The following is a 20,754-nucleotide window of genomic DNA, read 5'->3' as shown; positions in this document are numbered from 1 at the left end:
AGCAGGCACAGCCGTATTTAAGAACCAACCGTGGGTTTATTTTTTAGCTACTCCGTAACATGTGGAGCAGAGAGGTGGGAGGGTAGGTCCTGAAACCCCCCACTGATCACAAAAAAACCACACTGTCATGCTTCAGGTTTCACACAAAGCGGTGTACGGACTCAATAGAAAGGCTGACTGTATTCCACTCTGGGTACAAGCTCAGACTTTCAGCCTTTACACTGTGCGCTCATGAAGGAGCTCAGAGCTTCCGAGTAATGAGCAGCGAGATGCAGTTCGTTTTGGAGCACCCACAAATCTGCTGCACTGACCCAGACACTGAGCAACCTGCTCCACGTTACAGAGGGACTACACAGCAGAACCATCGATAGCTAGTCTTTAATGATATACTGCCCCTTCGGTGAGCACGCCTATTGTCCTTAATACCAAATTGAGGAAAAAAGAGATGAACCCAAAAATTAGCCCACATATCATATCAGACAGTCACCAACCTTGCCCAAAGGACTCGATGCTTTTCTTCAGAGTCTCAAGATCGGCTGTAAATTTGGCAGCACGGCCCAGCTCCTCATCATACTTCCTCTCGCTGACGAAATGCTGAAAAACATAAATCATCCCAATTAACCATCTTCAGAAGATAAAATGCCTGTATGATTCCCGCTCAGAAAGAATCTGCATTGTACAAGACGTTGTGCGACTTATGGCATGGCCTGTTTATTTTCAGCACATTATACTTTCATGAAAAATAGGAAATTAATTCCAAGTTTCGTGCTGTCATCCAGAAGTCTGAAATATTCAGCGGCGTATGCATACACCAGAATTGGGAAAAAAAAAAGGCAAGGCTGGCAAACTACAGCATATTCATACTACCGAAATCACTATCACTACCGTTAGCTGGCACCATGAAGAATGGCACATGTTCTCAGTGAAGACGTTCTCCGGCATTATGGTAAAAAACAAAACAAAAAACTAGATCAAAATATTTATCACACAATAACCCATTTGTCGTAGGGCAAGGAGCAGAATGAAAGGCCCCTGGAGAACACGTGCCCGCAATACACCCCTATTACTGCAGGAATTTGGGAACACAAGATTTCTGGCCTGGGAGCGCCAAACCTTGATGTCTGCGCGAAGCTCTGCCAACTGCTCATCAGACATCCGCACTGCCACATCTGTCAGCTTTTTCAGCTCCTCTGCCTTCTTCTGACGGCTGTCCAAGATCTCCACTAGGAAAAGAAAGGGCGAAAGATCAGCGATGACACCTCCGACTGTCTCATTAAAGGAGCATACAACTGAGAACAAACAAATGCAGATATAGCAAGGAGAACCAGCGGGTGCTGTACAGGTAGAAAAGAACAGAAGGAGACAGAATTTCCAGGATTAACTACTTACTTGCTTCTGCTTTCACCTTATCCATTTCACCTAGTAAGGTTACTTCTCTGTCCATGAGGCTAGGAGTAAAACAGAAAAAATGTTGTTATAAATGGTACATCAACCATTGGCTTAGTTTACACATTTTTTTTTTTTTTAATTAGAATCCAAAAAGCTACACTCCATCTAAAGGAAGGGACAGTAAAGTCCAATGTGTCAAAAAACCCCACATACATATGTATTTGTGTCTGGATAGTTGTATTTTGCGGCTGAATGGTCTTCATCCTGCCAGTAGGTGGCGACAGACCTGCACTAGTGTTGCTAAACTGCTCCCTGTCCGCTGGGCCAGCTTCACATCTACCTGTCTTGGCTCAAAGACGTAAAACGCGCTGATAGTTTAAATATATATTTTTTGACCAAGCTGTATTGTAACATTTCAACAACAAACAGAATTTACAGCTATGAATAATAGAAAAGGCAAGTACTTTATGGTTTTAGGTTTGGTAGCCTCATCCATTTACAGGTCTGAAAAAAGTCTCTCATGTTCATATGATTCAATCGAACAGGAAAGATATTGTTTTGCAACTGTTAAAATGCAGAAAAAATTCAGCGCTATCAGATCATATGGTTATACGTGATAAAGGTCAGGCAACTTTTAATTTTTGAGTCTTTATTTTTCTCCCCTTCCTCCAAGAGCCATAACACTTTTTCTTTAACATTTTTCCGCCGACATATCCATATGAGGACTTGTTTTTTGCGATGTGAGCCGACATTTTTCTTGATGCCATTTTGGGTTACATACGATTTTTTGATCACTTGTTGTTGCATGTTTCTGTGAAGTTGACGAGACCGAAAAAACATAATTTGGGCGTTTTGATCTTTTCTTCTCTTTAGGGTTTTTTACCAAATCTGATCTATTATCACAGTGATACCACATATGTGTATTTTAATTTTTTTTTGTTTGTTTTAATATCTTTATTTTTAATGGGGGAAAAGGTGGGTGATTTTAGTTTATGATTTTTACTTGCCTTTGAGGCAGCGGGCTTTGCAGTTACTGCTTGGATGAAGACTTTATGGCGCAGTATCCTGGCTGGTTCCCAGGAGGTAGACCTTGCAGATACTGTGGATCAGATCGTGCAGGCAGGCAGATATTTATATTCGGCATGATTAGATGCTGCTGAATGCTCAGCCCAGGGGGCAAGCAACTGTGTGGCCATTCATCTTATTTTATGGCTAAAGGTATGGAGAGCAGATTTGCTGTATATTTACCCTTCAAGGGGTCTCGCCTGTTCAGTAGAAGCACTCTGCTTCCACAGGCCAGGCCCAGCTGTGCATTTTGAAGATGGGGGGGGGGGGGGATTTGCAATTTCAGCCCTTTTGCCAGTTTCCTGCATCAGAGGATTCCAGGAGTCAAGTCAGACTCAGATTCTTCCACAGATCATCCTTTAAACCCACTTCCACTGTGTGTTCCCCTTGGTCAAGGTGGCAAACCTTTTGGCTCCAGAGGCAGGGGAGGAATTAACATATGACAGGCGACCCCCACTCAAGGATTCTTCCCATATTGGTGACCACCTCCTCTTCAGAGAGACATGTTTGGGGTAGTCATCAATTTATTGGTCAAAAAGTTGTCTCTTCTGGCTACAGAATAGAGTTTGTCACTCACCCGCAAGATCGTTTTTTCAGATCTAGCCTCCCCATTTTCCCCAGTATAAGAGCCAGTTTCGATCAAGCGATAGCTTCCCTGCTTCAAGCAGTAGTAATCATGAGGGTCCCTCCTTCAGAATCTTTCAGAAGGTTGTAGTAAAACCTATTCACCATCCCCAAAAATATGGTTTGGTAAGATCCATTCTGGATCTAAGACAGCTGAACAAATGGGTACCGGTGCGTCACTTCAGGATGGAGTCGCTCCGGTCTGTCGCGTCTTCCATGGAGGCCAGGAGACATCCAGGATACCCATCTTCATGTACCTATCTTTCTGGCTCATCAGTGATTTCTTCTCTTTACAGTCAACAAGGATCATTTTCCGTTCAGGTCTCTTCCCTTCGGTCTGGCAACTGTGCCCAGAGTGTTTACAAAAGTCCTGGCCCCAGTCATGGCTTTGCTCCAGAAAAGGTGGTTGGTGGTAATCCTCTAAATGGATAATTTTCTGGTCAAGGCGCCTTCCTTTTCTCAGGATCTAGAGAGTTTGCAAATTGTTCTACTGTAGTCTCCCTGGAACAATTCAGATGATTATCAATAGTGCAAAGTTTGCGCCAGTTTTTCAACACAGCGGCTTTGGTTCCTAGTGACGATATTCAATACAGTTCAAATGTCAATTTTCCTTCCAGTGGAGAAGAGGCTAGCTCTGCAATCTTCTGTCCAAATTCTGAAGCGGCCAGATAGACATTCTCTCCAGTTTTGAATGAGAGTCTTGGGGACGATGGTAGCAACGTCCAAGGCAGTTTCGTCTGCACAATTTCAATCAAGGCCCCCACAAAACACACTTTTAGGACAGGTCAATATAGTATCTAGACCGTCCAGTCCTCCCTTCCACTTTAATGTCGCTAGTCTCAGGTGATGGTTAACATCGCCCTATTAATTCGGGGTCGCTCCTTCCGCCCCATCCAGAGGCAGGTTCTACCACAGATGCCAGCCTTATCAGGTGGGGCCCATCGTCCGCCACTTGCTGGTTCAGGGATCCTACAACATTCAGGAGAGAATCATTCTGATCAATCTCGTGGTGCTTGGAATGCCCATCAGTGGCCCATATCAACCGCCAAGGATTCTATCTGCCATGTCGGAGGTGGAAGAGATACAGAGATGGGAAGGACAAGGATCCTCTGATCTCAGCACTTCATATACCTCGAGTGGACAACTAGGTAGCAGAATTCTTTAGCCGCCAGCAGGTAGAGGCAGCATGAGAATGGGTTCTTCACCCAGAGATGTTTGAGTAGATTTGTCGTCAGTGGGGCACACCAGATATCGACCTGTTGGCATCCAGACTAAAACACAAGGTACCACAGTTTGTCACAAGATTTTGAAATGCTCAGGCAGTCATGACTGACACATTGGCAATTCCCTGGTCCTATTTCTCACTGCCGTACCTATTTCCTGCTTCTTCTTCTGCCCAGACTCAACAAGAAGGTCAAGGCAGAGGGGATTTCAGTTATCCTCATCGCACTAGATTGGCCTCGGAAGGCCTGGTACAAAGACGTGTTTCAACCTTTTGCCAGATGTCCTTTGGACTCTTCCTCAATGTCCAGATCTTCTGTCTCAGGGTCCATTGTTTCACCAGAATTTAAAGTTGCTCAGTTTGACTACGTGGTTATTGAAGCCGTGATTCTGAGGGTAGTGATTTTGTCAGAATCAGTCATCAAAACCATGATCGAGATACGGAAGCCCTCCTCGCTGCGTATCCATCACAGCACTTGGAAGGAATACTTACGCTGGTGAGTCTTCTGGAATTTCTCCAGTGTCCTTTTCTCTGCCTGTACTCTGCTCTCCTTCTTGCAGTCAGTGTTGGCGCTTAGTTCTCTCAAGGAACAGGTGTCCACCTTGACTGTCTTGTTTCAGAGAGATAAGGCCTCTAGACCTCAGGTCAGGACCTTTCTTCATGGAATATCGAATGCTAGACCACCCTTGATCCGTGGGACCTTAATCTCGCTTTGGAGGCTCTTGTTTTCAACATTTGAGCGTTTCCGAGAGATTTCAGCACTTCATTTTGCATATAAATTAGCTTTCCTTATAGGCATTAATTCTATTAGGAGCAAGAGAGGAGAATTTAGTGATAACAGTATATTATTTATTTTCCCACTTCAGGGACATCTTTAGGACGTCCCATAGTTATCTGTGTCCCCCAATGAAGCTACGGAGAAATTGAGATATTGGTATTCACTGTAAAATCTGTTTCTTGATAATCTCAATAGGGGGACACTGCACCCACCCTTAATTGCCTGGTTGGGCATGCATTTGTTGTTTCTTTCTCTAGGGGTGTGACTGAATCATTTTTGACCAAATGCTTCAATAGTTTTTGCTTCTCCTACTGCTTTCTCAATAGACTGAGGGAGCTTAAGGCTAGCAGGCGAGTTATATAGTCTGCTGGGGAGGAGTCAATCTTCATTTAGAATGTCAGCCTCCAGGTGGAAGCAGGCTATGCCATGATTCTGTGTCCTTCAAAGAAGACTATCGAGAAACAGATTATACGGTGAGTACTTTTCCACCACTCTCCCCAAAATTTTTAAGATATCTGTGATTTGGGCTCCTAATACAGGGGTGAACCTATTCTAACTTCCTCAACAACCCTAGGATGAAGCAAATGGGAAAACAGCACTTGAAATGTCAACTTTTAGATGGATGTCATGTTCTGAATCGTGACAATATGTAATTTACTTGTTTAATATTTACAGAAAAAAAACCCACATTTTTCATTTGTACAAACACACAGTGCCATTTTATCCATTATGAAGTAAAGGGCAAGCCACCACCCTAGCTGGAGCAGTAATACTAAAAAATCCGGCCTGAAGCTGGAGCAAGCACTTTCCTTGATATTTATTGAAGGAGGTTCCAGCTGGCAAAAAGCCAAAGCAACTGAGCGAGATGGCGTTTTCTCCACCATACGGAACTAAGCTTCCTGGTAAATAGTTGCTGTGTACGTAAAACCGGCATGTAAACAGGTCTCCTGTTGGAGGATCCGGCAATATAGAGGAGACAGACATTTCTAGGGTTGTCACACTATTACTTTTAGTGGACAAGCTTTTCCATTATAAGAAACATTCACACTGACCCATATTCAGTCTTAGGGCTCATACTCACATGCGAGAAACTCGGACAAGTCTAGCACGCCAATACTCTGCACTCGGATCGGTGTGTGCAGCTGCATGTGTTTCTATGGAGCTGAATGCTCCGATCCGAGTGCCAGCAGCAGTGCTGGGTATTGACGTGCATGTGAGTATGAGCCCTTATTGTATGAGTGTTTCTATCTGGCAACACCAAAGAAAGAAAATCATTTCTCAAAACTTCTCGCCTATGAGATCGCAAAGTACAAAGAGCACAGAGAAATATTATTTAAGTTTAATTACTTCCAAACCAAGGAGGTCTATAAAATATATAAAATACATAGAAATTTTTTTCCGCAAAGCAGCAAATGGTTTAAGAAATGTTGCAGAAGGCTTCAGCAAGATACTTAAATGAAGCTCGTAATGATACTTATTACAAGGTAATAAAAAGTAATTCCCTATAAACTACAAATGATTTGCACATAAAAAATAGGAGGCTGAATAGCAGAGATTCCCCAGGTCGGAGCCTGTGCATATTTGTGAGTATGAGGTGGCGGGTGCTATCACAGGTCATAAAAACCTGCACAATGCAGTACTGGTAGGGCAGGTTCATACCACAAAGGTGCTGAAGAAATGAAACAGCCCAAGGCCATGTTTCCCCGACAGTCAACACGTGATCAGCAAGAAACGAAACACAGGACAGAAAAGGGGAAAAGGAATGTGTCTGCAGCAGAGCGAGCCGTGAGCGACAGAATGAAACCACTGAAGCTGGATTTATAGGAAAGTTATGAGCGCAGGATCAAAGCACTCACAAAGGGAAACCATGACACAACCACAGGAATTAGGGAACATAAATGAGACGAGATGAATTTTAAAACAGTATAGAACCAGAGTCGGATTGGGGTGCCAAGGGCCCACCAGAAACATCAACTCTAGGGCCCCATTTTTCAGCTACATGTAAATATGACTTTATTCCGATTCATAAATTTCTATAGATGTAAACTAGGTAGATTGTTAAGATGCTGACTTTATCTGTACATAATGATTCAAGTATATTGTGCCAAGTATTGAGTCGTGGCCAGAAAGGTCTGCAACATCTGAGGAGTTATGGAGCATTCTAACTTTTGATTTACAATAAAAAGTGAAACATTGCATGCGGTCCTATTCTCATCACCCAATCGAGCAGAGGAGAAGATGAAAGAGACAAGGAGTCAGGCATAATCGTTACTGCAAATCATGAAGCATAGGTAAGCGACAGGGGACTGGCAGAGAAGAGGGAGCTCAGCCTCAGGCCGGGTCCCCACACAAACCTGTAAACTCTTATGCCATCGTGTTGGGAGAACCGCCGTCTGGGCATTGCAGTCCATATACGAACAGTAAAATACACACGTCTAAAGCGGACATTAGTCGACAGGGAAGTTAATTAATTCTTACTGTCTTAGGCTATGTGCACACGTAGTTTTTTTGCTGTGCGGATTTTGTAGAGAAAACCGCAGGACAAAAGTTTATCTGCGCTTTTGCCCTGCGGTTTTACACCTCATAATGGATGAGGTGTAAAACTGCAGCGTTTCTGCACCAAACAATTGACATGCTGCGGATTGTAAACCACAGCAAAACTGCACGGAAAAATCCGCAGCATGTGCACAGCGTTTTTTAATTTTCATAGGAAATAAAGGTACTGTACAATGCAGCAGAATCTGCTGCGGACCCGCAGCTGCAGAAACACTGCGGAACCGCAGCAGAATCCGCACCGTGTGCACATAGCCTTACTCCAATACCCATAATTAATGTAAAGACTAGTAGCAACTTAAAGGACCTTTTCAGCTATTCGATAATCTTTTCCCAATTATTGAATTCTGTAAACTTGCAATCACCTAACAAGAAAGAAAAATGCTCATTCATTGAGTGATTAGAGCAATCATGCTGATATTAGAGGAGTCTGTTACCACATTTGACCTAAACTAACGATCGAAATAGTCTTGCTGTGGTGAAATCATCTTTTATCACTTTATGTAAGTGACCTCTTCCAGGCTCTTGGGAGGACGCTGCTTGGAAGATAACTCTGCCTCCAGAGATTATTGTATATAATAGGGGAGTTACCAGTGTGAGACAAGTAACTAACAGAGCAGGAGAAATTAAACACGTTAAAAACACACTTTTGCGTCTCTCACAGCTCTGATCTAACAATATTACAACCCTGTCTGCCTGGGAGATGGAAGCTGAGAGGAACCTGCAGATGTGTCAGGTATAATCACACACAGCTCTGCAGTGAGATCAGGAGAACAGAGAGCGGCCATCACACCTCACACTGGTAATACCCCTTTATGTATAATAATCTCTAGAGGCAGAGTTATCTCCAGGCAGCGGCCTCCCCAGAGCCTGTTAGCATGGATGTCTGGTTAGCCAAGCTAGTCAGGCCATTGTGTGACCACCCACATTGCTGCTGTATATAACAGATCGGAAGTAGCTTAACTGATGCAGTCTGCTTGTCTCAATATGGCCGAGGTCGGCTTTGAGAAGCTACACTTCATGCATCTATAAATAGGATTGGTCACCATTCAATGTAGACAAGTGTGTACATGCTTTTACTACCTTTTGGACATTAGGTAATCTACAGTTTTGCCTTCAGATACATGCAAAAACAAAAAAAGAGAAACCTTTTTTTCTAAGTGTATGTACTTTCCATACAATTAGGGTTGAGGCAGTGACTCTAGGACGTGTTCATGCTATCTGTACATGTTGTTTCACAACCTAGATTGAGCTTGTTATTTATTATACAGGAAATGTGTGTTACCTAATAAATATACGCATTGTGCCGTAGAGAAGTCGAACATTTTTCCATTTTACTATATTGGAGATACTCCGCTCTGTCGAATATAAGACAAATCCAGACAGTCTTCTATGTAAGAATGGTACTAATGTACAATTGTGACATCGTGTCATATGTCAGCCAGAGATGGAACCTAATGTCAGCTAAAATTCCTCCATCTATAGAAGGATAACATGTAGGACACTTTAAAAGGGGCCCTGACAACGGATACATGGTATCCAGTCCACTGACAGCATGTGTCAGACCCTGCCTATGTGATTCCTGCCATATATGTTTAACACTGCGGCATTTCAGAGAACAAGTAATACACATCTGGAAACTTGTCTCCGGGGGGACTCGTTTCTGCCCAGGAAAGACCGGTCTCTCCTATACATGCACTCAGGGAGAGACTGGTCACTCCAGGGCAGCGTGGGGGAAGAAGAAATGGCTAATAAACTTTGGGCCAATTTGTCAAAGGTTTTATGCCAGGGAAAGCTTTGAAGTGTCACATTTTTGCAAACTCGAGGCTGCGCTGAAATATTGCCACTTTTGGCATTCTCTTGCTATATTTGCACAGCAATGACAAAGTGAGTGGAGATGGTGCGGTACAGGGGCGTGGTGATCGGCACTCAAATTCATGACGAGCAGCAGCGCTCGATACGCCTCAAGCCTTACGCTTGCTAGGACTGGAGTGGGATTTGTGAGGAGGCACACACAGAGGTGTATGTCACTTGTCCGATGTGCTTGATTCATGATGGGACGTATGCTTCTTCATGAATTAGGAGCGCCTGACTTAAGTACATCTCCTCAAGACTGGCGTGAACAACACCGGTCTTCATGAATCGTGCCCAATGTTTTTCTCTGAAACACCACGGCATTTCAGAGTTAAACATATATGACTCAAATCATACAGCCAGTGTCTGATACCGATATTCCCTTTAAAATGGCTGTTCTTCAACAATGTGCAGGTGGTTAGAAGTCAAATGACTGGTACAAGAAAAAAAATCCCCCCCCCCCCCCCCCAAAAAAAAAAAAAATCATCTTTCTCAGATGTGCTGCTCCAGTCACCTGTCCGCTACAGCCAACCACAGTGGGGTCATGGCTTTTGTTCCTATCTCAGTGTAATTGGTCCTGGATCTGTGGGGGTGAAAGTAAAGGCCCCGTCACACTAAATGATGCACCAGCGATCCCGGCAACGATACGACCTTGTCAGGATCGCTGGTGCCTCGCTACATAATCGCTGATGAGCTGCCAAACAGGCAGATCTCACCAACGATCAGCATCAGCGATGACGCTGGTATCTAAGGTAAATATCGAGTAATTAAACGCGCGCGTCACTTAGTTACCCACTGTGTACCTTAGATACCTGGGTGCTCGCGCTAGGACGCTGGTATCTAAGGTAAATATCGGGTAACTAAGCGCACATGGCACTTAGTTACCCGCTGTTTACCTTGGATACCAGCTTCCTAGCGCAAGCTCTCAGGTATCTAAGGTACACAGCGGGTAACTAAGTGACGCGCGCTTAGTTACCCGATATTTACCTTAGATACCAGCTCCCAGCGTCTGCTTACAGCGCTGGGAGCTCGCTGATCATTGGTCTCCCGCTGCCACACGCAGGCGATGCGCGCTGGCCAGCGGGAGCCCAACAATCAAAAAATGGCCCAGGACGTTCAAGCACAATCAGCGATACCCGGCGGGGGGGAGGGCGGTCGCTGGATGTGTGTCACACACGGCGAGATCGCTGTTGCGTCACAAAATCAGCGATCATGCTAGCGATCTTGCTGTGTGTGACGGGGCCTTTAGAGATTTTGCCTTAGTTTGTTTTTCCTTCCCCATCCATGTCGCTCGTAAAATTTCTATTGAGACTCTTCTACACTAGTTTTAATTAGATAAGTATTGTTTAGCTCGGGGATGAAAAATAAAAGACACTTGGGGGATATTCAAAGCATCAGCCTTATTGCAAAAAATTCTGTTGCAGTTATATATTTATCTGAATGAGGTTTACAACAAACCAAAAAAGGTCTACAACAGAAAGGAAGAAAACAAACAAACAAAAACAGCTTTTTGTAGCAGTACTAATTGTAGTCAAAATACTTTGCTGTCCTTCACGCTCGAAAAACAACAGTTTCACAGAAAACGTTTTTCTAACACTTTACTAGCAGCCCGCTTACCAGCTCTGCAATTCGGAGAAGGTCTGCTTCATCTTTTTGATCGAGGCATCCATTTCTTCCTTCACAACAATCCGATACCGCGCCAGGGACACAGAGCAGCGCTGCAGGTCCTTCACAGACTTCTCAATATTAGCACCTGTAAAATAACATACATGCTCATCTCCTGTGCAGAGGTAACGCAGTATGCAGCAGCCCATACAATTTATTTTAATCTAGTCTACAATCTTCAGTCAATCCTTTGTTTCGGTGATTATAAAGCCCTGAGTATATGGCGTTTCAGCCCCATATTTGATGTGTACAGCAGGTGCTATGCTTTCCTGGTATCAACAATAAAGCTGTGTTCAGTATTCGGTCAGTATTTCACATCAGTATTTATAAGCCAAAACCAGGAGTGGAATAACTAGAGGAAAAGTATAATAGAAACACGCCACCACTTCTGGATTTATCACCATTTTCAGTTAAGATCTTTATCCTCGCCATTTAGACTGTAATTCAAAGGTAGATGGTCTGGATAAGACATGTTAGATAAAGAAGCACTCCTGACAATAAGGTTATACCTTAAATGTTTTTTTAAATATGAACATGATGTAGTGTAGCTGCACGGGTCACGTGTCTGCTGCACTCGCTTGCCAGCTCGCATAAAGGTGCTACTTCCACCAACGTAACCTTATCAGAGACTTACATAGTGAAATGGACTTCTGGTCCACACACAAAAACCTGTGTAATCTGGTGAGTCTGTTTCGAATTCATGTGCCCCAGAAGAGGACAAAGCACCCCTGTAACCCGGAGATTGGTGGGAATTTTAAGGCTATGTGCGTACGTTGCACATTTGCGTGCAGAAATTTCTGCAAGGTTTCTGCATCTCTTGGCAGAAAAACGCAGTGAAAGATCAGCACTTTTTTTATGCGTTTTTTTCATGTCGTTTTGTAAATCCATAGAGCTAACTAAAGATATATTAACTCCCTTATGACCGGAGTTTTTTCGGTTTTGCGTTTTTGACTCCCCTTCTTCCCAGAGCCATAACTTTATTTTTCCGTCAATATGGCCGGGCTTATTTTTTGTGGGACGAGTTGTATTTTTGAACGACACCATTGGTTTTACCATGTCGTGTACTAGAAAACGGGAAAAAAAATTCCAAGTGCGGTGAAATTGCAAAAAAAAAAAACCTGCAATCCCACACTTGTTTTTTGTCTTTTATGCTAGGTTCACCAAATGCTAAAACTGATCGGCCATTATGATTCTCCAGGTCATTACAAGTTCATAGACAAAAGAGAATCTAGACATGTTTGGTGTCTAAGTGGTGAAAAAAAAATTCCAAACTTTGATAAAAAAAAAAAATAAAAAAATAAAAATAAAAATGGCGTTTTAACTTTTTTCCCACTATGCCGTTAGAGCCCGGCGTTGCCTGGGCATAGTAACCAACTGTGGTTAGTTATAACAAATTATAATGATTACATTGCACATAAAAACATTTCACATCATATATTCAACACTACAGATTTGCAACACAAATTAACTAAACGATTACCCAAGTATTGATAGTATTTTATTTTCAACTCATTCAAGGTTTTTGGTTTTTCCTTTTGGTGAACAGATTTTTGGCAGTTTCAACTCTTGAACAGACCACGACCATGAGAAAAGCATGGAGATTGCAAATCGATCCCTACTACTTTCAAGGACTGTCCCTGAGCATTGTTAATGGACATTGCAAATAGCAGTTGAACTGGAAGAAACTAGAGGCGTTTAAAATCAAAAAACAAAATCAGATGGAATGAGTGGAATTCTTGGAATGAAAATGTCCTCTCCTTTGGCACATCCTGTTTCTGAGCTGTGTATCTAACCCTATCCTGTGTAATAATGTCTGCTGAGCTGTGTATCTAATCCTATCCTGTGTGATACTGACTGCTCAGCCGTGTATCTAATCCTATCCTGTGTGATACTGACTGCTGAGCCGTGTATCTAATACTATTCTGTGTGATACTGTGTGCTGAGCTGTGTATCTATTCCTATCCTGTGTGATACTGACTGTTGAGCTGTGTATCTAATTCTATCCTGTGTGATACTGACTGCTGAGCCATGTGTCTAATCCTCTCCTGTGTGATACTGACTGCTGAGCTGTGTATCTAATCCTATCCTGTGTGATACTGACTGCTGAGCTGTGTATCACATCCTATCCTGTGTGATACTAGGCTCCCCCTGCAGTCTGAGTCAGAGGGTGGTCTGTGTTGGCACGGTAATAAATTTTGTTATTTCCAACTTTACGGAAGGACGATAACACCACAGAAATGATAAGAATAATAGGCCAAATTGTTTGGTGAATTGGAATGCGCGGGGTTAAAATTTTGCTTCACAACATAGCCTATGACGCTCTCGGGGTCCAGACGTGTGAGTGTGCAAAATTCTGTGGCTGTAGCTGCGACGGTGCAGATGCCAATCCTGGACATACACACATACATATACTGTGTTCCAAATTATTATGCATAAAGAGTTTAGGAGTGATAAGGTTAGAATTTTTTTGTTTGTCATTTAAACTCATTGATGGTGATGTGTGTCAGGGCTCTTTATATCACTGAAAGCAATTGCAGATACCTGTGCAAATTAGTTTGGCAGGTGTGTCCAAATAAAGGCAAGACTACTTAAGAAGGCTGTTCCACATTATTAAGCAGCCTACATTTTTTGCCATAATGGGAAAGAAAAAGGATGTGTCGGCTGCTGAGAAGCAACAAATTGTGGAGTATTTAGGTCAAGGCATGACTACAAACATTGCCAAGACACTTCATCGTGATCACCGCACAATCAAGAAGTATGTAGCTGATTCCCAGCACACACGTGTGCGTGCTGATAAGGAAAAATTGAGGACTCTTTCCAACAGGCAATTGCGTCAGGTTAAAAGAGCAGCTGCAAAAATGCCTTGTCATAGCAGCACACAAGTTTTTGAAGCTGCTGGTGCCTCCAACGTCCCCCGAACAACAAGATGCAGCGTCCTTCAGAGGTTTGCAGCTGTGCGTAAGCCATCCTGTCGACCACACCTCTATCCACTGCACACAAACAGAAACGGCTCCAGTGGGCCAAACGATACATGAAGACTGACTTCCAAACTGTTTTGTTCACAGATGAGTGCCATGCAACGATCAATGGTCCAGATGGATGGAGTGGAGGATGGCTGGTTGATGGACATCCCATGAAAACACGGCTAAGGCGCCAACAAGGAGGAGGTGGAGTAATGTTTTGGGCTAGAATCATGGGGAGAGAGATTGTTGGCCCCTCCATGGGAGGCTAGAAGCTGCCATAGCCCAATCGGCTCTGCTACATAGAGGCGATGCTCAGATCACCTCTATGTAGCAGAATTACAGACTTGCTATGAGCGCCGACCACCGGATGGCACTCATAGCAATCCGGCATCAACAACCATAGAGGTCTCAAGGAGACCTCTGGTTGTCATGCTGACGCACCAGTGACCCGCAATCACGTGACACGGATCACCGGTGAGCGTTTTTCCGGCCGGATGGAGCGCTTGTTAAATGACAGCGGCATTTAACTAGTTAAAAGCTATTGGGGGCACGTGTCAGCTGTTCAAAACAGCTGACATGTCTGGCTTTGAGCTGGTCTCACCACCGGAGCACACATCAAAGCGGGGGATACTGACTTCAGAGACGTACTATACCGTCCGATGTCAGTGAGGAGTTAAAAAAAAAAAAAAAGGAAAAAAAGAATTGTGATGTCAGCTCCTTGTCTCATTGTTCCACCTCTTCTTTTTCATTCTCCATTGAGGACCATAATATCATTACCTACCATGTTCAAATTTATGTTTACACACAGAAAATAAATAAATAAATATATATATATATATATATATATATATATATATATATATATATATATATACACACATACATACACACACATACATACTGTCTATAAGACACACACACCAGCCTATGTAGGAGCATTAACATAATTAACCTACATATGCTGTAACAGCAACTGTCAGAAATCTGCTTGAAATGCAATATGTTTATTTTTCAAAAAATTTGGAAAAAAAAAATTGCGTGGGCTCCCGCATAATTCTTATAACCAGCAGAGGGAAAGCAGACGACAGTGCTGATGTTATATTTCTGGGAAGGAGCCAATAGCCATAAAAGGTTTCCAGGCTATAAACATCAGCTCACACGTTTGCTTAGCCTTCACTGGCTAGTTTACAGGGGAACCCCAGAAACAAATGACATGGGATCCCCCTATAAAATCGAACAAGCAGAGGCTAGGCAGACAGCTGCGGGCTGATATTAATAGCCTGGGAAGGGGCCATTTATATTGGCACCCCCCAGGCTAAAGACATCAGCTCTCAGCCGTCCCAGAAATGGCGCATCTTATAGATATACCAATTCTGGCACTTAGCCTCGCTCTTCCCACTTCCCCTGTAGTGGTGGCAAGTGGGGTTCAAATTTGTGGGGTTTATGTCACCTTTGTATTGTCGAGTGACATAAAGCCCACAGGTTAGTAATGGAGAGGCGCCTATAAGACACCCATCCATTACTAATCCTATAGATAAATGATAAATAATCACACAGCCAGAATAAAGTCCTTTATTTGAAATAAAATCAGACAGACTCCTTTATTGAATTAATTAACCAAAATACTGAACACCTAATCCCCGACGCCCTAGTCTCCTGTAAACAATCAAAAAATACTATCCTGTCCGCCGTAGTCCATTTAATACCAAGTGTTCCAAGGCGATCTCACGTGTAAAAACAGCCACATCAGGTGATGTGACTGCTCTACCCGGCCTCTGACGGTACACTGACAGGAGGTAATCGCTCCCAGTGTATCACTGCGCTGCCATGAGAGTTCACCGGAGTTCATCAGCTCCGGTGCTCTCACTTACAGCACTACCGCTGTGAGAACTTTCTCACGCAGCGGTGCCGTGAGAGCACCAGAGCAGATCACCCGATGTACTCCAGTGAACTCTCACAGTGGCTCAGTGATACACTGCGGGAGCAATTACCTCCTGTCAGTGTATTGCGGGCGACCGTGTGACAGCGACGTGCGACACTCTGTATTAACCCCTTCACGACCAATGACGCCACATAGGCGTCATGAAACCTGGTTCAAATCTGACCAGTGACGCCTATGTGGCGTCATGACTTCAAAGCCCCCCTGCGGGTCGGGTGACCGGGGTCACTGAAAGGTCACCCGACCCGCAGATACAGGGGGCTTTGCAATTCACCACAGGGGGCGTGGCTTCGCCCCCACGTGGCTACGATCGCTCTGATTGGCTGTTAAAAGTGAAACAGCCAATCAGAGCGATAGTAATATTTCATCAATGAAAATTGATGAAATATTACAATCCAGCCATGTCCGACGCTGCTGTAGCATCGGACATGGCTGGAGACACCGATTCCACCCCCCCCCAAGGGCGATCGCCCCCCCGCAACTGAATGATCTGCCGCCGCTGTCATCATCTGCCCCCCCCCTCCCATTCCCTCTGCTCCCCGCCAGCCTCCGATCCCCCCCTCACCCCCCCGGTACCTCCGGTGTCCCCCCGTCTCTCCCGGTGTCCCTCGGGTCCGGATGATGGGCGCCACCATCTTTGAAAATGGCGGGCGCATGCGCAGTGCGCCCGCCCGAATCTGCCGGCTGCAGATTCCATCCTTTCATTTTGATCACTCTCACAGTGATCAAAATGAAAGAAAAAGTAAATAACCCCCCCCCGATTATCACCCCCATAAGTAGGCAGAACTAATAAAATAAAGATAATATTTTTATTTATTTTTTTCATTAGGGTTAGGGTTGAAAAGAGGGTTAGGGTTGAAAAGAGGGTTAGGGTTAAAAAGAGGGTTAGGGTTAGGGTTGAAAAGAGGGTTAGGGTTGAAAAGAGGGTTAGGGTTAGTGTTGGAAAGAGGGTTAGGGTTGGAAAGAGGGTTAGGGTTAGGATTGGAAAGAGGGTTAGGGTTGGAAAGAGGGTTAGGGTTGGAAAGAGGGTTAGGGTTGGAAAGAGGGTTAGGGTTGGAATTAGGGTTATGGTTAGGGTTGGGATTAGGGTTCGGGGTCTGTTGGGGTTAGGGTTATGGTTAGGGTTGGAATTAGGGTTAGGGATGTGTTGGGGTTAGGGCTGTGGTTAGGGGTGTGTTGGGGTTAGGGCTGGAGTTAGAATTGAGGGGTTTCCACTGTTTAGGCACATCAGGGGGTCACCAAACGCGACATGGTGCAACCATTGATTCCAGCCAATTTTGCGTTCAAGAAGTTAAACGGTGCTTCCTCCCTTCCAAGCCCCGACGTGTGCCCAAACAGTGGTTTACCCCAACATATGGGGTATCAGCGTACTCAGGAAAAATTGCACAACAACTTTGGGGGTCTAATTTCTCCTGGTACCCTTGGGAAAATAAAAAATTGGGGGTTAAAAAAATATTTTTGTGGAAAAATTTTTTTTTTTTAATTTTCACGTCTCTGCGTTATAAACTTCTGTGAAGCACTTGGGGGTCCAAAGTGCTCACCAGGCATCTAGATAAGTTACTTGGGAGGTCTAGTTTCCAAAATGGGGTCACTTGTGGGGGGTTTCTATTGTTTAGGCACATCAGGGGCTCTGCAAACGTAATGACGACCGCAGACCATTCCATCAAAGTCTGCATTTCAAAACGCCACTACTTCCATTCCGAGCCCTTACTTGTGCCCAAACAATAGTTCCCCCCCATATATGGGGCACCAGCGTACTCAGGACAAACTGTACAACAACTTTTGGGGTCCAATTTATCCTGCTACCCATGTGAAAAAAAAAAATGCTGGCTAAAAATCATTTTTTTTGAGGAAAAAAAAATATTTTTTATTTTCACGTCTCTGCGTTATAAACTTCTGTGAAGCACTTGGGGGTTCAAGGTGCTCACCACACATCTAGATAAGTTCCTTAGGGGGTCTAGTTTCCAAAATGGGGTCACTTGTGGGGGGGTTCCACAGTTTAGGTACATCAGGGGTTCTGCAAATGTAACATGATGCCCGCAGACCATTCCATCAAAGTCAGCATTTCATAATGTCACTACTTCCCTTCAGAGCCCCGACGTGTGCCCAAACAGTGGTTCCCCCCACATGTGGGGTACCAGCGTACTCAGGACAAACTGGACAACAAATTTTGGGGTCTAATTTATCCTGGTACCCTTGTGAAAATAAAAAATTGCGCACTAAAAAATAATTTTTTGAGGGAAAATTTTTTTTTTTTTTATTTTCACGGCTCTGCGTCAAACTTTTGTGAAGCACTTAAGGGTTCAAGGTGCTCACTACACATCTAGATAAGTTCCTTAGGGGGTCTAGTTTCCAAAATGGGGTCATTTGTGGGGGAGCTCCAATGTTTAGGCACACAGGGGCTCTCCAAACACAACATGGTGTCCGCTAACGATTGGAAGTAATTTGCATTTCAAAAAGTCAAATGGAGCTCCTTCCCTTCTGAGCCCTGCCGTGTGCCCAAACAGTGGTTCCCCCCCACATATGGGGTACCAGCGTACTCAGGACAAACTGGACAACAAGATTTGTGGTCCAATTTCTCCTGTTAGCCTTGTGAAAATTAAAAATAGTGTGCTAAAAATCATTTTTGAGGAAAAAAAAATATTTTTTATTTTCACTGCTCTGTGTTATAAACTTTTGTGAAGCACTTGGGGGTTCAAAGTGCTCCCTACACGTCTAGATAAGTTCCTTAGGGGGTCTAGTTTCCAAAATGGGGTCACTTGTGGGGGAGCTCCAATGTTTAGGTGCACAGGGGCTCTCCAAATGCGACATGGTGTCCGATAACGATTGGAGCTAATTTTCCATTCAAAAAGTCAAATGGTGCTCCTTGCCTTCCGGGCCATGCCGTGCACCCAAACAGTGGTTTATGACCACATATGAGGTATCTGTGCACTCAGGAGAAATTGCTCAAATTTTAGGATCCATTTTATCCTGTTGCCCATGTGAAAATGAAAAAACTGAGGCTAAAAGAAAATTTTTGTGAAAAAAAAGTATTTTTTTTTTTTTACAGATCAATTTGTGAAGTACCTGGGGGTTCAAAGTGATCACTATGCATCTAGATAAGTTCCTTGGGGGATCTAGTTTCCAAAATGGGGTCACTTGTGAAGGAGCTCCAATGTTTATGCACACAGGGGCTCTCCAAACACGACATGGCAACCGCTAAATATTCCAGCATATTTTCCATTCAAAAAGTCAAATGGCGCTCCTTCCCTTCTGAGCCGTGCCGTGCGCCCAAACAGTGGTTTATGACAACATATGAGGTATCGTTGTACTCCGGAGAAATTGCCCAACAAATTTTAGCATCCATTTTATCCTGTTTCCCATGTGAAAATGAAAAAATTGATGCTAAAAGAAAATTTTTGTTGGAAAAATTAAAATGTCCATTTTTTCTTTCCACATTGCTTTAGTTCCTGTGAAACACCTGAAGGGTTAATAATCTTCTTGAATGTAGTTTTGAGTAGCTTGAGGGGTGCAGTTTTTAGAATGGTGTAACTTTTGGGTATTTTCTGCCATATAGACCCCTCAAAGTGACTTCAAATGTGAGGTGGTCCCTAAAAAAATAGTTTTGTAAATTTTATTGTAAAAATTAGAAATCGCTGGTCAACTTTTAACCCTTATAACTTCCTAACAAAAAAAATATTTTGTTTCCAAAATTGTGCTGATGTAAAGTAGACATATGAGAAATGTTATTTATTAACTATTTTGTGTCACATAACTCTCTGGTTTAACAGAATAAAAATTCAAAATTTGAAAATTGCAAAATTTTCTAAATTTTCACCAAATTTCTGATTTTTTGACAAATAAACGCAAAAATTATCAACCTAAATTTACCACTAACATGAAGCCCAATATGTCACGAAAAAACAATCTCAGAATCGCTAGGATCCGTTGAAGCGTTCCTGAGTTATTACCTCATAAAGGGACACTGGTCAGAATTCCAAAAAATGGCCTGGTCATTAAGGTCAAAATAGGCTTGGTCATGAAGGGGTTAAATGGACTAGGGATGACAGGGAGTATATGTTGGTTTATTATTTTTGATTGCTTGCAGGAGACGTGGGCGTGGGATTAGGTGTTCAGCGAGTATGTATTTTGTATGTGATTATATCAATGTTTTGATTTTTTTTTTTTTTCTACATTTGAACTCAGGCGCCGGATGATGAGACTATTCTCCCATCATCGGCTCATGCTGTCTCTGTGATAGGTGACAGCAGACATAGCCGGATGGGAGAAGTAGTCCCATCAGACGATGTCTAAGTACAATCACTATGGTCTGTTCGTCGCATGGTTACACACACCCGCAGATAAACGCAGACAGACAGACACACACACATATTCTCTGCCCACAAACATTCTCCACCCACACACTCTTCCTCCTTTTGACATTTCCTTTGACAATTGTGCAGCATTTTTGTCAGCAAATCTACAGCAAATACGCAAACCTTATTAGGCTAGTTTCACACTAGCGTTTAAACGACGCGCGCACGGCGCCGCTAAGCCACGCCCCCTGCCGGCTCCCTGCCCGCCCCTTCCTGTTATTGCCTCCTCCGAGCGCAGAGGGCTGCATGCGTTATGCGCACCCTATCTTTAGCATAGGGTGCGCAGGCCGTGCGCAACTATGAATATAGCGTGCGCTGCGCATTTTTGGAGGTGCGCCGAACGCAGC

At 43.6% G+C, this 20,754-nt stretch overlaps 1 protein-coding gene across 9 annotated transcripts in view; it reads right to left on the bottom strand.

The window, feature by feature from the left end:
* The window catches only part of SPATS2 (spermatogenesis associated serine rich 2), a 114,343-nt gene that overhangs the window by 7,686 nt on the left and 85,903 nt on the right, over positions 1-20,754 (bottom strand). For all 9 annotated transcript variants that reach the window (XM_073563424.1, XM_073563427.1, XM_073563426.1 and 6 more), the window contains 4 exons: positions 11,103-11,238; positions 1,390-1,448; positions 1,114-1,223; positions 492-594 (listed from right to left, as the gene is read on the bottom strand). In XM_073563424.1, the coding sequence (XP_073419525.1) occupies positions 492-594; positions 1,114-1,223; positions 1,390-1,448; positions 11,103-11,238 (408 nt within the window). The remainder of the gene's footprint in view (positions 1-491; positions 595-1,113; positions 1,224-1,389; positions 1,449-11,102; positions 11,239-20,754) is intronic.

The sequence above is a fragment of the Dendrobates tinctorius genome, unplaced genomic scaffold, assembly GCF_039654945.1.
Source record: "Dendrobates tinctorius isolate UK_male_01 unplaced genomic scaffold, ASM3965494v1 ptg000388l, whole genome shotgun sequence".
In the NCBI taxonomy this organism is placed as follows: Eukaryota; Metazoa; Chordata; class Amphibia; order Anura; family Dendrobatidae; genus Dendrobates; species Dendrobates tinctorius.
Note: the sequence above shows the minus strand (reverse complement) of the source record. Positions and strands in the feature narration are given on the sequence as shown.